Genomic DNA, 17,326 nt, shown 5'->3' with positions numbered 1-17,326 from the left:
CTCTTTAGTTTGAAATTCAATTGATCAAGACAGGTTTACCTAGATATTAGATGATTTAATGTATTATATTTCTTGTCTGTTTCGAGGAACTTGCCCAATTGATCATCTTCACACATACAATAAGTTCAAGTTGGTACTGAGTCCTAGCATCATTCAAGCAAGTTATTGGCGATCCGGAAACCAATGATTTGATCAACTATAAAATAACTACACCAACCTCAGCTTGAAAATGAATAATATGTATATTTAAGATTTGGCAGAACTTTATTTCCTGTTTCTTCGAAAATTCGTCAAAAATAATATGATAACAACCTTCCTCCTCCTCCATCTGATCGCAAATACATACAAGTCTTCCATTCTTTCTGATCTCTCTGATACTGCATTTACATGCACCATTGAGAAACAACAAAAAGGACAAGGAAACAAAAAAGAAAAAAAGAAAAAAGAAGAAGATAAAGATTGAGTACAACTTGAGCTAGCAATGGAAACTTTAGCAATTGTACTAACTGCTTTCTCTCTGATGGTTGGAGCAGTAGGAGCTTTTCGCATCCCAATTCTGCGTCAAATCCATTATTTTGTTAAATACCAGAAGAACATAAACAAGCTCATGGAGGAGAAGACTAGTCTGGAAGCCACTATAAAGGCTGTTAAATCGCGCATTTCTGAGCCCCAAAGAAATACAAGACAAATCAATCCTGCAGTGGAAGACTGGATACAGAGAACAGATGAAAAATTTAAGGAGATGACCACTTTTGATAGCGAAATCAAATCCAAAAAGAAATGGTTTGCCTATGTTTATTCATTCTACGCACATAGCAAGAAAGCAAAGGAGATGGCCAAAGAAGGTCGCAACATAATTGATCAAGGAAGCAGTTTCCATACCTTTGACACACCATGTACCACTCTGCAGGTTTCTCAAACAACTTTTACAGGTGATCTAATGGAATTTGAATCCACAAGGAAAGCTATGGTGGATGTCCTGGAAGCACTCAAAAGTGACACGGTTTTCATTGTTGGGGTGTATGGAATGGGTGGTTCGGGGAAGACATCTTTGGAAAAACTAAGGGAAAAGGCTGAAACCAGGAGCTTTTTGACCGTGTGGTTATGGTGACTGTTTCCCAAGACCAGGATGTGAGAAGAATTCAAGGTCAAATTACAGATTCACTCAATCTCACTTAACAAAAGAGACTGATCAAGGGAGAGCAGATGAGCTGAGTGCTAGACTGATGGGGCAGAAGAAAGTTCTTATAATCTTGGATGATCTTTGGGGTCCTCTAAAATCATCCGAGATATGAATTCCAGTATCTGTTCGAGACCTCAAGACCCAAGAATCCAAAATCTTGCTCACCAGTAGAGATAAGAAAGTCTGTAATACCATGATGTGCCAAGAAAGAATCCAACTGAATCTTCTCTCTGTAGCAGATTCTTGGATCCTGTTTAAGTGGGCTGCAGGTACAGATTTTGCAGAGCCGCGGGAGTTTGAGGAAGTGGGAAGGAATGTAGCTGAAAATTGTGGAAATCTTCCTATAGCGCTCGTAATTGTTGCAAGTGCACTCCGAGGTGAAAGTATGGAAGAGTGGAAAAAGGCAGCTCAAGAACTTGAAGCATCCCATCTTAGAATTGTTGATCAAGATGATAAGCTTTTAAACTGTGTAACATTTAGCTACAATTTCTTGAAGGATGAAGAAGCAAAGAGATACTTGCTGATATGTTGTCTTTTTGCTGAAGATATCAACATTAGGAAAGATGTTTTAAGGTATGGTAAGGGGATGGGTTTTTTTGAGGGAAAAGTAGAAGATGCAAGACGGTGTGGATAGACATGCCAAGCAACTTATTGATTTGCATCTGCTGTTAGAAGGTGATCGAATGGGGTTTATAAAAATGCATGATGTCATTCGTCATGAGGCAATTAGAATATCATCAGCGCCAGAACATGCCTACAAGGTTTAGGACTGGCCAACAGAGAATTTTGAAAGCTACAAAGCAGTTTCTTTCATGTGCAAAGAAATTGACCTCGTCCAAGATGGTGAAGAGTACACTAACCTTGAGATGTTGCTACTGCAGAATAATCACCATGCAAGTCCAATTTCAGAGGATTTTTTTGAAAAGAAGAAAGCACTTAAAGTGTTGGATTTAAGTCAGAATCTTGCAATTACCAAACTTCCAGAATCAATTAAAGAGCTAACAAACCTCCGGGCGCTGTCCCTCAATGCATGCAAATTGACAGACTCAATGCATGCAAATTGACAGACGTATCTACAATTGGAGAACTCAAGAAACTCAAGATAAGTCTTGGAAACTCTGGCATCAGGGCATTGCCAGAAGAATTAAGACAATTGACAGATTTAAGAGTTTTAGATCTCAATTCGTGTAAGGATCTTAAGAGGATTCCACCGAAAGTGATATCAGAATTGTCTCGATTAGAAGAGTTGTACATGCAACTCAGCTTTGCCAACTGGGGGAAAAGTGGAAACCAAGGAGAGAATGCAAGCTTTGTGGAGCTAGTTGACAGTGTTGAGGATTGATATTGATGATTCAGAATGCATACCAAATGAAGTCAGATTCTCTCCAAGATGGAACCAATTTAATATATGCATTTGTCGTGATAAAACTACAAGATCCGCAAACTTAGGTTCACAAGGAAGAACTTTTGTTCTGAACATAGGCATCTATGCATTACCAGAATGGTTCAGAAACTTTGTACCAAACAGAGTTGAGAATCTTTGGTACCATTGTTGTCCCCGATTCAATAGTATTTTTGAACAAGATAAAGAAAGGTTTAGCCAAATGAAGTCTCTCCAGATTGAGCAATGTGAAGATGCAACGCATCTCGTGCACGGACAAGATCAAACTTCCCAAGAAAATCCTATTCTCAAAAGCTTAGAAACATTGATAATATACCACAATGATAATTTCCAAGAGATATGTCCCGGTGAACTACCAGAAGGATCTTTTGGAAAGCTGAAGTTCTTCCGTGTGCAACAGTGCCTGTCCTTGGTTAAACCTCTCCTTCCTTCAACTTTGATAAAGAATCTCAACAATCTCGAAAGGGTTGAAGTGGATGGAAATCCTGTGTCAGAGCTTTTCAAGTTTGATGAACCGAGGCCACAATCTTACTTCTTGACCAGACTGAAAGAATTGAAGTTGAACAATTTGTATAGACTTGAACACATATGGAATGGTCCTGTGGAGCATGCAAAGTTGAACAGTCTTTGAGTTGTTGAAGTGAAAGACTGTCGGAAGCTGAAATATATTTTCCCTCCAGCATTGTTCCAAGGTTTGTCGCAGTTGGAAGAGCTCTATGTGGAGAATTGTCCAAAATTGGAGAACGTAATTGTGAAGGATGGTACTGAACAGGAAGCAAAACCATTCCCTCTCTTGAAGAAATTATCCCTTATTTCTCTGCCAATGCTTACCTCAATCTATGGAGGGAGTGAAACCATCCAATGGCCTTTACTCAAAGACAAGCTTGTAAAATATTGTGACAAGTTTTCAGGCTTCCAACCTCCACAGCAACTGCCAATTGCAGCGGATTCAATGTTGCAAATCAACATTGAATCTCCCTAGAATCAATTGCTGCAAATCAATAGTGAAATGCCACCTCGCCAATAAACAGCAGATTTGAACACAGGATGTCTACGACTGAGTTGTCTGCAAGGGAATAAACAGGTAATATTTCCTTGTGTGCAATAATATAAAGAAATGATGCTTCACTTGTCGCACTTTTTAACCTATTTTACTTTTTTGGTATGTCAAATTTTACATTCTTATGGATTAGAATATCTGTGTTCTAAGTGCCATATTGTGCCATATATCTTTCTAATCTTTAAATCACTCATGAACTCTTTCATTTTATTCTCACACACATGAAAACATGCATGACAAATGCATATATATATATATATATATATAAAGAGAGAGATTCCTATAGTAATATGAAAATTTCAAAATTCACAATATATATTATTTTGACCAGGCTCTTCTCATGTTGGAAACAAGGAATGAGAGTGCCTCCAAAGTGGCTAATCGAGTGGAATGAAAAGGAACAATAGAACATGCAGAAGCTACAATTCTTCATTCTTTTGAAATGGCATTTTTATCAGTTTAATCTACATGGATGAGAAAATAATTGGAAACTTATGGAAAGAGGACAACAAAATGGACAAAAAAAAAAAAAAAAATTGCTTGGATGGCTATGCTGCGTATGAGCTTGGATAACAACTGAATAGTATAAACGTTTGTTGTTTGAGCCTACACTACACGTAGATAACGATATCATGGTTTATAGGTTCGTATGGTTCTGTTGTTGTATATTTCAAACGACCATTTATAGTAGCTTAAAAAGCTAATTGCCTTTCTTTTATTGTTTGAAATTCAAAGACTAGAGATCCTTCATAAGAAAAGTGAAATGGGAAGGATTTCTTTCCATATCATAATTGTCTAATATATATAATAGAATGTGCATGTACTTATCAATTCGTTTGAAGTTTTATCAGTTTTTTGACCAAAGATATTATGAGGTTAGAAGATATACTCACAGACAAACAGGCTGATCTGCCGTTAATTTTTTCCATCTTATAATTCTCAAAAGCAATTTGAAAACACCCTCCACTTTTGAGTTAAGAAGCAATTAAGAACAAATTCTAAAACATCATTGGACAAAAACTCGTCCAGCAAATCTGCCACTCCAACCTTTCACCCTGTAAATTAAACCAGAGTTTTCTGTTTCTTCTTTCCCCCATCATCTTCCACAACTCCCTCAGGGTTAATATCCATTCCCTTGCCCTTGTTATGCACCAAAATATTGTGTGCATACCTTCGCGGTTCCACCAACAGCCTCCATAGCAAGTTTAGTAGCGTTTTTGACAGAACTAGCTTGTGTGCTAGCATGCGTGCTAGCATGCTTCCCAATATTCCAGTAAAAAAAAGCTTTCATAGTGGCTCTTGAATATCATAGATCCTGAACTCTTTCCCATGCAGAATTTCATAGGCATGGTGGATCACTGAGCATCACAAGGGCCGGTGCCTCAAGTTCCTAATCTTTTGAGAAGGAATCGGGCTGAGGACATCTCATACTCACAGCAAAACCAGCATATGGTCTTTGAGGAAGTAGACGGGGCAGAATTTCCACCTCTTCACACTGCTCGTTCAGATTGCATCCACATTTGCTCAGCCTTTGGACTATCAAAGCATCAAAGACAATAGGAAGTCCAATGACCAAGTTAAATGCCTCTATGTTGAAGAACCATCATAGCAACTTGCAACATCTGCCTAGCCTTCCTATCTGGAGTGCACCCAGCACGTTCCATTTCCTCGTATATCTCAGGGACCTGCCCAAATAATTAGATTCTGTCATGGAATTTATCTTATATTCTATTTTATGTTCCTCTATCAGACAGAAGTAGGTTGGTTGTTTAGCAACCTTCAATCAATTTTATACTTTTATTGTTAATCTTCCCCACATCAAGCAGAAAGATGGAAGTGATCAATTAAAGCTACCAAGGAATGTGTATGGCACCTTATCGAACTTCTTTGCCCGAATAAATGCCTTCATGAGTGTAGTATATGTGACAACATCGGGACTTAGACCCTTAAGAAACAAAATAAACACCATTAGAAATTCACTATTTAACAAAACAAATTGCTTGAAGAAATTCAAAAAGTCCTGCAACCTTATCATGCCTAAGTAACAGATTTGATGCCAAAAAACAAGACTTATTCTTAAAGCAAAAAAAAAAAAAAAAAAAAAAAAAAAAAAAAAAAAACAGTACAAGACTTACAATTTCTTGTATATGGTGATAAATGGATAAAGCCTCCAAATGTCTACCGGCTATACCGAATGCATTCATCAACACATTTAGCATTACAACGTTTAGCTCAATGCCCTCTGCTTCCATAAGCTGAAGCACCTTAACTGTCTGATCACATAGTCCCTGAACAAAAACACACACATACAGACCATGAATGATAGCGTTTTATCTCCACATTCATGCTGAACGGATCCAAAATTTAACAAAGGAAAACACAGATTGCATCTAATTGACAATATGATGCAAGAGACCAAAAACCTGTTGAGCATAAGCATTGGCAATGGCACAAAATATGCTGGCTGAAGTCAGAAGACCTTCTGACCTTAGAGCAGATATACACTCTTCGGCATCCCGAAATTTCCCATACTGTCCATAGATATCGACCAAAACAGCATATACCGTACCACTTCCTTTATGCCCTCTGTATTTCATAGTTTCAAAAATCTTCTTTATCAAATCCCACTTCCCCTGCTCTCCCAAACGGCTAATAATAGTAATAAAGACCTTTGGATCAGGATATAACCCTTCTTCCTGCATCTCAGTGAACAGGTCAATGGCCTTGTTAATATCCCCAGCCTTAAAATGCCACCTTATCAAAGAATTCCAAGTCATTATATCGGGTTCTATACTTTCTTGTTTCATCTTGTTAAACATTTCCGCAGCTTCATCTAGCTCACCGTATTTCCCAAAAGTGTCAATGATACTATTATACATATGTTTGTCTAGTGAAAGCCCCATCTCCCTAATCTCTACCACAATGTCCATGGCTTTCTTCCACATCCCATTGTCCCTATAAAGAGCAATTACCTTACCATATACAAATGAACGCAGCCTAAACCTTCTCCTTTTCATCTCATTGATTATTGACCAAGTATCCTCCAACCTCCCGGCATTGACAAAGTAATCCAGCAGAATCTCATATGTTTCTCTATTCCTTTGAATACCCAGATCATCCATTACCCTCAAAACTTTAACTCCAACCCCTAACAGGCCTTTCTTCAAAAACCCTCTAAGCAAAACATTGTACAGCTTGATTCTCGGCACAAACCCAAAAAAAATCATTTCTTGAAACAAGCAATCAGCTTCCAAAGTCCTTCCAACACTTCCAAGAGCTTCAATCAAATAAGCGTAAGAGAAGGAGCTTGGGTGGAATCCCAGGGCCTCCATTTGAGCAAGAAGAGCCATAGCCTTATCAATCTCTCCTCGTCTACAGTAATCACGAATCATATGGTTGTATGAATTACCAGAAAGTTCCTCTCCAGCTCTAGGAGCAGTTGGGCTCCTTGTGGTCGAGCTCTCATTATCCATTGCTAAAACATTGACTTCATTTTTTACCTTCTTGTTATGCCTCAAGCGGTTCAAGGAACCAAAGATTGTACACTTCATATGGCGATTGTGGCAACTTGGACAGAGAACAGAAAACCCACCAACAGAAAATGGCGAAAGCGGATTGCTACCAAATATGGATTGCACATCCATGTCACTAACAGCACAGGCAGAGAATTTCAAATTCAGAGACCGAAAGTTTTGAGTTCTAAAAAACCTACCCAGATATAGATACACGCTCAACAATCGCAAATTACGTAAGCACCCAACCCAATTAATTAATTTACTTTCGGTAAATGGGTTGACATTAGTGGGTCTAGCAACAAAAGTTTACAAGGTTTTTGTGACATTTAGGCTGACGTAAGCGCACTATTTACTTATATGGGCCAGATTAGGCCTATTATTTTATTTCGAACCAGGTCTAGCCCAATAAATTTCGACCTGATAACAAAAAGAAACCATTCTTCTATTGTGACTTATTTTGGGCTGATGTAGACCCATTGGTTTCATTATATGGGCGCCCATTATAATTAATTGAGCTAGCCTTAGGCTCGACCCATTAAAGATAACCATTCTTCTATGGGTAATTTGGCCCAATGTCCCTTTTAGAAGAGCTATGATGATATATACCCCTTCATCAGTCAATCTTTTTTTTTTTTGCCTTTTAATATCCATTACATCCTTAAAAAAATTTCAAAAGACCTGTATATCCTTTATTTTAGATTTAATATAAGAAAACCTTTTGTGGTTCCTCCGATTTGGCTTCTGGGTTCCCATAAAAAACCAATTGTGAGATTAGAAAGAGGACCAAATGTAAAGACAACAAGTTTGAGTTCGAAGAAAGCAATACTCAGATCTTCAGGCTAATGCTCGACGATGCCCATCTTCAATCCCGCCTTTATTTCTATGAGTATCGAAATGCTTTTACCTTCTCACTTGTGGTTGTTTCTTCTCTGCTGCTTCAGAAATACTTTAATGGTGGATCGGAAGAATCTGGGTCTTTAGCAAATGGTGGTTTTGTTCCCGTTCTACTAGGATTTGTGGGTGTTTTTAAGTTTCTAACGTTGCTCGCCAAGGTTTCTTTTGAAAAATCAGCATCAAGGAGGTCGGAGAAGCTGTGAATAGAATCACCAAAAATTCTGAAAACGTTAGCAAATTGGCAAAAAAATTTGATTACTGTAGGGCCTTCGGTAATTACCGATGAAACCTACAGTAATCAATTTGTCCTTGCTGGAAAAATTACCATACGTTTCATCGGTAATTACCGAAATCCCTGTGGTAATCACATTTTACCAATTTTTTAGCACCCACAAGTCCCCTAATGTGTGTTAAATGCAACAACATGCAAAATATACTTTCTTCAATGATCCTAAAGAGAAAAAACCCCAAAAGTTCTGAAAAGTTCTCAAATGGGCACAAAAATTTGATTACTGTAGGGCCTTCGGTAATTACCGATGAAACCTACGACAATCAATTTGTAGTTGCTGGAAAAATTACCGTAGGTTTCATCGTTAATTACCGAAACCCATATGGTTATCACATTTTACTAATTTTTTGGCCCCCACAAGTCTCCTAATGTGTGTTAAATGAAACAACATCCAAAATATACATTCTTTCAGGATCCTAAGAAGAAAAAATCCAAAAAATTCTGAAAAAGTTCTTAAATTGCCAAAAACAATTTATTACCGTAGGGTCTTCGGTAATTAACGATGCAACCTATGGTAATCAATTTGTCCTTGCTGGAAAAATTACCATAGGTTTCATCGATAATTACCAAAACCCCTGTGGTAATCACATTTTACCAATTTTTTTGCCCCCACAAGTCCCCTAATGTGTGTTAAATGCAACAACATGTAAAATATACTTTCTTCAATGATCCTAAAGAGAAAAAACCGCAAAAATTCTGAAAAAATTATTAAATGGGCACAAAAATTTGATTACCGTAGGGCTTTTAGTAATTATCGATGAAACCTACAATAATCAATTTGTAGTTGTTGGAAAAATTACCGTAGGTTTCATCGGTAATTACCGAAACCCCTATGGTTATCACATTTTACCAATTTTTTGGCCCCCACAAGTCCCGTAATGTGTGTTAAATGCAACAACATGCAAAATATACTTTCTTCAATGATCCTAAGGAGAAAAAATCCCAAAATTTTTGAAAAAGTTCTCAAATTGGCACAAAAATTTGATTACTGTAGGGCCTTCGGTAATTACCGATGAAACCTACGGTAATCAATTTGTCCTTGCTTGAAAAATTACCGTAGGTCTCATCAGTAATTACCGAAGTCCCTATGTTTATCATATTTTACCAATTTTTTAGCCCCCACAAGTCCCCTAATGTGTTTTAAATGCAACAACATTCAAAATATACATTATTCAATGATCCTAAAAAGAAAAAACCCCAAAAGTTCTGAAAAAATTCTCAAATTGGCACAAAAATTTGATTACCGCAGGACCTTCAGTAATTACCAATGAAACCTATGGTAATCAATTTGTAGTTGCTGGAACAATTACCGTAGGTTACATCAGTAATTATTGAAACCCCTATAGTTATCACATTTTATCAATTTTTTGGCCCCCACAAGTCCCCTAATATGTGTTAAATGCAACAACATGTAAAATATTTTCCACTTTATTCGACAGTTAATGAGAAATGAGGGTAGATGAGAAATGGAAGATGGTTCCATTTATTCGACACTTTCATATCCATTTATTTAAATATTTTCCACAATTGCACAATTAATTCCCTCCTGACTACTCTCTTTTGGACATACTACAATAAAGCCACATTTTAAAAGAGATTGAAAGAAGCTTTCAAGCTGGGAATAATCTCCAATTTAAAACTAACTAAATTTCAATGCATACCATTTAAACAAGTTCAAATGGTCCCAAACTAGAGAGCCAATATTTGAGAACTCAATTACCATACATTTAAATTCTCATCCTTCTTATTTCTTGCTTTTCCACATCTCAAATAATATGGAGAATTTAATAATGAAATTGGGTCCTTACACTTCATCTTGACATGAGAATCATGTAGAAAAACTAAAAACTAAATCTGAATTAGCAAGAGAAAAATGTACAAGTGTTTTATGAATAAAATCTAGAGAATATTACAACTCCTACAAAAGGCTCTGTTGGTATCAATCCTAATTTGACCCAAAGTTCCCCATTAATGTCAAAATCTCGAACACCAATTGGCACTACAATTGGTATAATGCCAAACTTTAGTGACAACATTAAAAGCATACGGGGCACCTCCATTATAACAGAGACCGATTTGATATCTGGATGAAATCAAACGAAATATCTGCGGTTAGTTACAATATTTAGCATATATGTTTCAAAGAAAATAATTAAATATCTAGAGTATCCATAAAGAAGTATAAAGGTTCAAATCTAACAATTGAGGCAATAGCTCATACCCAGTAATAATAGAGGAAAGTAGTAAAACACACTTGCCTTCATGAACATTAAGGTAAGACCTAATTCCGTGGCCTGTACCATGCCGATAATCAAGACCATTTTTCTATAGTGGAACTCAAGCAAGAATGTCTAGGGCATTACCTGAAGGAAAATGAACATGTACCTTCCCATCACACAATCTTACAAGAATATAGTCAATACATTTCACTTAAAATGAAATACATAATTTAAAAAATAAAATAAAATACGGTTGATTCCATTCGGAAATTGAGCATTCCCAAGTGCAATATGACCCTTGAGGACCTGCAAAATGAAGCAAACAAAATTACTTTGCAAGACTTGAAAAAATACAATAATAATAATGATAATAAAAAGGAAAAATAAAATAGATTAGCACTTACTGCAGTATAGCATGCTTTAAATAGATTAGCACTTACTGCAGTATAGCGTTTTCAACTATATCACTTTTTAACAAGAACATTTGAAAGTAGTTGATAAAGTAAGAATTAACATATCCATGTCAAAGTTCATTTTAAAAGTGGAAAACCCTTTATTTCTCTTGCTATATTGGAATTTGTTATGCATAGAATGTCATGCTAGCTTTTGAAAGTGGTTGCTAAAGTAGGAATTAGCATATCCATGTCAAAGTTCATTTGAAATTGGAAAACACTTTATTTATCTTTATATGGTGAAATTTGCCATGCTTGCTTCAAAAGCAGGTTGTGCCCATGCAATACAACTTAAGAACCATTACCACTCATGTGCATAAATGACAATGTCAGAGATACCTCTTTTGAAGTTCATAGATATCATATAGAATTTTCAACAATTACCACTTATTATCATATAGAATTTTCATTTGAAGTTCACAGTACCTTTTTCCTGCACGAAAACTCTCAAGCTTATCGCTTGCAGTCACCTCTGTCAGTTTACGTGTCTGCCTGCAATCATTGCATCATTATTTGATTAGTGTGTATTGAAACTGCACAAGCAGAGCATTGCATGCAGACACATAGAAGTATACACAAGCTGTGTATTGACAAGTTGTCTAATATGGTTTATGTCCTTTTACATTCCTCTTTCAGGCAATATTTAGGCCACAATACATCTCAACTAGTATTTCAATCAAATGTTAGATGTTGCATAACAACCTAGAAAAACAAAAAAACAAAAAACAAAAAATAAACTTACAATTGCTTTTTCTTAGTCACTTCATCTCCCTTCAAGAAGTAACCAGAAACCCCATATATCTCCTGCATCTGTATATGCACTAAAAGCTTAAACATCTTTTTATTTATTTATTTTTTTTTTAGTTTTATTGTTTTCATAAAAAGCTTTTCCTCCAAAAAGGGTATATTGACTACTTGTCTAAGAAATAAACAGATGCACAAGTTTCACGGACTACCTGCTTATCCAACTAGATAAGATATTGCACCACTGCAATGCCACCTCGAATGTGTGCTTTTTTCAAACCTTCCAACTCCACTGGGTTCTAAGTTTTTAAATTATCAGTTGTAAATAAAATAAGGAAGAATCAGAATTCAAACCAAATAAATTGATTGCAAAAAATTTATTCATTATAAGATATCAATTTGCAAATAGAAAATTAAACGTGACATGTTTTTACTGGAAAATGAACAAAAGTCAAATCCTTGGATAAAATCATAGGTTTAATTATATCAAGTTTTTAAACATTTTAAATTTCCTCGTTATAAAAGGTTGTTTGACTATTTGAGGGCTATCTCTAATTTGCGTTGCCACCTTGTCTTTTAAAAGGCAAGGTATAAAGTTCAATAAAGCATCTAGGATAAGAAGTAACCATCCCTTAAAAAGAACAAACTTGTAAGAACTGCCAAATTTAAAAATAACTTCTTGTCTTCTACATATTGTCTAAGAAATATGAAATGGACATTTTACATATTACATCTTGACATATGTCCAACTGTACGCACCAATCAAAATATGTATCTTAAATATGAACAGAAATCCATGACAAGAAATGCACGGTCAAGTTTAACATACCTATCAAACATGCTTTGTAGTATGCACCAATTTAAGGTCCACTCAAGGGTTTTAGTCAGTATCAAACAATGACGCTTTCCCTTTGAACCAGATTTGACAGTTGGACCAACACCAGGGACCCATTTTGAGATTGGAAATGCAAGTACTCCCTTGTTAAGCATTCCAATCAAGTAGTTTTCCTTCTGCATCAATCGCATCACAACATCATGAGCAGAAAGATCCTTAACCACACAGAGCTATTGTGAACTTTGTAGCTAGACAACCTTTTCAAGAATCGCTGCCCATGGCATGGTTTGAATTTCATTATCTGTAACATCAAGACTGCAAGAAAACATAATAATCAATGTGTTGTTATGTACCTCGGGATACAAGCTTCAGGAAATTATAACTTAAATTATAACTTAAATGAATAATTTAACAACAACGGTTACTTAAATGTATGTTACCTGTGGCGAGGGATAAAAAGTTGTAGCAATCAATGTCTAGATACCTTTGATCGGGCCTGAGCCTTAAATCTATAGGGGATAACTTTTCCTGCAATTAAAATCAAGATTAAGAAGTCCTCATCCACTCACACAATAGTAAAATTAAAAGCACTTGAGTGATTTTATTTTGTTTGCATGTTCTAAAATCTCTTGTCATCAATTCATGTCCATGCTAAAAATGCAATTGGGAAAAATAAAAAAATAAAGAAAAAATGTTCCAGTGTAGTGTTTCAAACCAGGGCATTAAGTAATAGTAATGAAGTCATCGAAACTACCCTTAATCCATGGGTGAGTTCATTCATGGTGATGGCAAAGCGTGGCAAGTTATATCTTGTAGGAAACTGGGGTGGCTTGCTCCTCTTCCAAAGCAACTGGGCATCAGGTCAAGACTCCAATCCTTTTCCCTTCCCAGAACAATTTCCATCCACATAATGCATGCTCTCATCCCATTTTCCAAATAGTATTGCTATTGTTTTTCCATTTCTATCTTGAACTAAACCATGTATCTGACCGAAAAAGAAAACAGCAATAATTTTAAAAGAACAATCCTTAAGCTTGTTAACAATATTATAGTACTTATTAACAGAATCTATACCCTCAATCCATTTTGTTCACCCAAAAATAGAATCCTTTGGTTTGATGTATTTATTTTAAAAAAAATAAAAAATGGCTTTCTTCTAGAAGCAAAATAAAACCAAAGGGGTAAGAAAATGATTGATGCTCCACCTCTCATAATCCATACATATTGTTCTTGCAGACAACTTCAACTCCCATAAAGGATTAACTAATAAAAATTTCTGTTGCTGTCAACTCCAACCCCTTTGGAGGATTCGAAGTTGGTATCATCATATTTAGAAACTAAAGGAATTATATTTCCAATATAATGGGATTATAGGCTGTCCAGACTTTATTATATATTAGGCTTTCAAAAAAATAACATAAAATAAAATAAATCCTTTGTCAACAAATATGGAGAGAGATTTCAATAATTTGATAGCCTCCACCTAATATAATTTCCATCAAATTAAATTAAAGTTATTAAACAACATAATTATATCTCATTCCACAAAGAAACAAACCAAACAATTGAAGAAGTTATGCCACATTACGTTCCTAGAGAAAAAAATTGCCATGCTTTTTTTCAGTCATCTAAGAAGACCTCCAAATATCCATATAAAACTATATGCAAGTAAACATTTGAAAATTAAAAGATAAAGAAAGAATATCTAGTGAGGAGTTTGGTCAATGATAGATTGCTCCTTGAATTTCAGCTTGCAAGAATAGTTATGATTCCCTTGTATACGCATTGTACCACAGTGGTCACAATAGAGCTTTCCCAATATAAGGTTGTTAATTGATGTTGTAACCTGGCAGAAAAAAGAACAGAAACACAATAAGGAATAAATAATATAAAAAATATTTCTTTTAACAAAAAAAAAGAAAAAAAAAAGAAGAAGAAGGAATATTAGTCGAATCATTAGTCATTACCTTACTCCATTGAAAAATTTCTCTGTCATCAAATTCCACCATTAAAAGAACAACATGATCAAGCTGAATTGAGTGACCCTAAAATTTACTCTTCAAATTGCTATCACCCCAAAATTTCCATCCTTTACCCTCACAGTGGCAAGCAACAATCATTGGATGATGACTGACCTGACACCAAAAAGATGAAGAATATTCAGTATGTATGCACAAGGTTTTGAATGTCTAGAGTATGTTAAAGGAAGTATACATGATAGATTAAACCTAGGTACCATTTGTTCTTCCTCCTTTCCTCCCTCACAATCTAGTACTTACAGGGCTACTTTCTATAGAGGATTACGCTATATTCAGCTATTGGCAGCTATATATTCTACTCTATTTTGGCTGAGGTAGTCATCTTTAGGTGAAAATAATTACTGGTCTTAATATCATAAAAATAAGCATGAACTTCCTTTTCTCTCACAATAACTCCTATTGCTTTCTCCAAAATTTATAAAGCTATCATTTTTATTGTCACTGCAGCACATACCATAATAATGTCATCAATTTTCCTTTTCAAATTATGTATAGTAATGCTTGAGTGCGATATATGCATTTATGTTTAAGATGAAATATGCATACCACATTGTGTCTAGCTTTGAAATACAAATGATTTATATAAAACTAGCCAAAGTGCTCCTAGTATGGAATTTGTTTGAAGCAGAACTGTAGGTTAGCGTTTGAAGGCTCACCAAACCTCCTTTTATAAGGAATCCCATTGGACTGAGTTTCAAATCACAGTTTCTCCTATTTCCATGCCCTAACAAAAAAAAAAAATTGCACGGGTTTTGAAATTTTTTTGAAGCAATATCCAATTCAAGTAAGAAATTGATGAGAAATTATAGGAGATACCCGGGGACAATGTAGCTTGAAATTGCCATGGTTCAGACAAAATGTCAGAAACAAAAGAGAAAAGAAGACAGGAAAGACAAAAAATGGGGAGGGAAACGAAAAGTTATAATGTGTATATATATATATTTTTCTTATGAAATGAAAACTCACCCAAAATGCTTCTTTTGTGTTGGAATTTCGATCGTGCCCTCACTTTGGTCCGTAAGCGAAAGCACAACGGTGTTCTCCATCAGGTTTTCACCACACAACCACTGCCGATTATCGAAAAGCGCGAACCTTCTCGAATCGTCAATTGGCTACTTGAGGTGGCTTCTCTCCATCTTCGATTCAAATGGTGCTAACCTCTCTCTGCCTCCGATCGCTAGCAACGACCTCATTCTCTCTCACTTTCTCTTCCTCTTTTCTTCATGCTCCGTCCAGGTTAGAGAAAAAATGGAATACGTCTCATTAGTTTTTTCTTTTTCTTTTATATTTGAAAAGGATAATCTAGGAATATTGAAAAATTAAATGGCAAAACAAAAACATTTGAGATGAGAAGGGCAAATATCCTTATAGCCCTTTAAAAAAGGATATTGCACCAAATTTCCCTTTTTCTATTGAATGCTTTTAGGACGATAGAGGCCCAATATTTTTGTCATATGGGCCAATTGAGGCCCATTATTTTATTTCAAATCAGGCCTAGCGTAGCTAAATTTCCACCAGTTAATGAATAGAAATCGTATCGATTTTGACTTATCTTGGGCCGATATAGGCCCATTATTTTAGTTATATGCCCAATTGGGCCATTATACTTAATTGGGCTAGGCTGGGCCATACTTGGTAAAAACCATTTCTATTTTAGGCCCACCATTTTAGTTAAATGGGCTTATCTAAATTTTGACCCAATAACAAAAAGAACCAATTTTTCTAGGAGAATTTGGCCCAATATCCTTTTTTTAAGGGCCTTAAAGATATTTGCCCATCTCGTTTTTATCGTTTTTGTTCTACCCTCCATATCAAGTTTAACCTTAATAAAAGTAAAAAATGACATCCATATCCATTTATTTTATTTTCCCTAGACCTGGCAATTTGGATCATGACACGGCGACACGACTCGAAAATGACACAAAATAAATGGGTTTGGGTTTATTATAAATGGGTTCGGATCATAATCGGGTCAACCTGTTTAACACGATTATTAATCGTGTCATTTTCGGGTTGACCTGTTTAACTCGAAATTGACCCGTTACGACCCATTTATTAAACGTGTCAGTTTCAACCCGACACGATTATATACCTATTACAACCCATTTAAATTTAATTTTAAATTAATATTTTATCACTAATATAATATTTAATAACTAAAAAATATTATAAATTAAAAATTTTATAAAAATAATTTTCTATTACTAATTTTTTAAAAACAAAAAATACATTTTTAATAAAACAAAAACATAAAAATAAAAATAAAATAAAAAAATTTTCTGGTTAATAGGTTAATTTTCGGGTTAACGGGTTAATAGGTTAGTTTTCGGGTTAATAGGTCAATTTCAGGTTAACGGGTTAATAGGTCAACACGACCCGTTAAAATAATCGTGTTAAACGGGTCGTGTCGTGTTGACCTATTTATAAACAGGTCGGGTTAGTGTTTTAGGTACCTGACACGATTAATAAATGGGTCGTGTTCGGGTTAGGCTTTTTTGAAACGATTATTAAACGGGTTGACACGAACACGACCCACCAACCCGAATTGCCAGGTATAATTTTCCCTTCATCCAGTAACCACCACAAAAAAGAATCTTAGTTGTTTCTCAGCCACTGTAGTACTCTATTCTCCCTTGTTTTAGGTGCTTTTACTGTTCATGCCAAAGTGGCCGTCGTTTTGAGCTTGCTGTTGCT

General features: G+C 35.5%; 2 protein-coding genes and 2 long non-coding RNA genes across 8 annotated transcripts; 1 reads left to right on the top strand and 3 right to left on the bottom strand.

The window, feature by feature from the left end:
* Positions 1–223: 223 nt before the first annotated feature.
* LOC107415006 (pentatricopeptide repeat-containing protein CRP1, chloroplastic-like) lies at positions 224–7,414 on the bottom strand. Of its 4 annotated transcripts, XM_060819714.1 has the most exons (6): positions 6,069–7,413; positions 5,781–5,933; positions 5,519–5,590; positions 4,539–5,330; positions 883–3,651; positions 224–708 (listed from the first exon to the last, which is right to left on the bottom strand). In XM_060819714.1, exons 1-4 carry the CDS (start codon positions 7,287–7,289, stop codon positions 5,223–5,225), a joined length of 1,554 nt encoding a protein of 517 aa, XP_060675697.1. In that variant the 5' UTR covers positions 7,290–7,413; the 3' UTR covers positions 224–708; positions 883–3,651; positions 4,539–5,222. The 4 variants fall into 4 exon arrangements, with proteins under 4 accessions (XP_060675697.1, XP_060675698.1, XP_015878740.3 ...); XM_060819715.1 differs by having other exon boundaries at positions 224–3,651; positions 5,423–5,590; positions 6,069–7,414; XM_016023254.4 differs by having other exon boundaries at positions 224–3,651.
* On the top strand, positions 2,788–3,567 carry LOC132805107 (uncharacterized). The gene is made up of 2 exons (XM_060819903.1): positions 2,788–3,208; positions 3,266–3,567. Exons 1-2 carry the CDS (start codon positions 2,788–2,790, stop codon positions 3,565–3,567), a joined length of 723 nt encoding a protein of 240 aa, XP_060675886.1.
* A 3,018-nt stretch (positions 7,415–10,432) lies between the features above and the next one.
* LOC125421468 (uncharacterized) lies at positions 10,433–11,835 on the bottom strand. The gene is made up of 3 exons (XR_007239814.2): positions 11,757–11,835; positions 11,441–11,506; positions 10,433–10,868 (listed from the first exon to the last, which is right to left on the bottom strand). It is a non-coding gene; the product is annotated as an uncharacterized LOC125421468 (long non-coding RNA).
* A 585-nt stretch (positions 11,836–12,420) lies between these two features.
* On the bottom strand, positions 12,421–15,937 carry LOC125421455 (uncharacterized). Of its 2 annotated transcripts, XR_009640494.1 has the most exons (7): positions 15,599–15,937; positions 15,289–15,356; positions 14,561–14,728; positions 13,348–14,439; positions 13,034–13,121; positions 12,851–12,908; positions 12,421–12,769 (listed from the first exon to the last, which is right to left on the bottom strand). It is a non-coding gene; the product is annotated as an uncharacterized LOC125421455 (long non-coding RNA). The 2 variants fall into 2 exon arrangements; XR_007239806.2 differs by lacking the exon at positions 15,289–15,356.
* Between the last annotated feature and the right edge of the window lie 1,389 nt (positions 15,938–17,326).

The sequence above is a fragment of the Ziziphus jujuba genome, chromosome 8, assembly GCF_031755915.1.
Source record: "Ziziphus jujuba cultivar Dongzao chromosome 8, ASM3175591v1".
Taxonomy (NCBI): Eukaryota; Viridiplantae; Streptophyta; class Magnoliopsida; order Rosales; family Rhamnaceae; genus Ziziphus; species Ziziphus jujuba.
This window is presented reverse-complemented; position numbering and strand designations above follow the sequence as displayed.

Bases quoted from the DNA above. Each gene is read 5' to 3' on its own strand.
- LOC132805107 (XM_060819903.1), top strand. From the start codon at position 2,788: ATGAAGTCTCTCCAGATTGAGCAATGTGAAGATGCAACGCATCTCGTG. The intron at 3,209-3,265 runs GTCTTTGAGTTG...TTTTCCCTCCAG, and splicing joins GGAGCATGCAAAGTTGAACA to CATTGTTCCAAGGTTTGTCG.
- LOC107415006 (XM_016023254.4), bottom strand. From the start codon at position 7,289: ATGGATGTGCAATCCATATTTGGTAGCAATCCGCTTTCGCCATTTTCT. The intron at 5,934-6,068 runs GTTTTTGGTCTC...GTTTTTGTTCAG, and splicing joins CCAATGCTTATGCTCAACAG to GGACTATGTGATCAGACAGT. The intron at 5,591-5,780 runs GTAAGTCTTGTA...TTGTTTCTTAAG, and splicing joins ATCACCATATACAAGAAATT to GGTCTAAGTCCCGATGTTGT.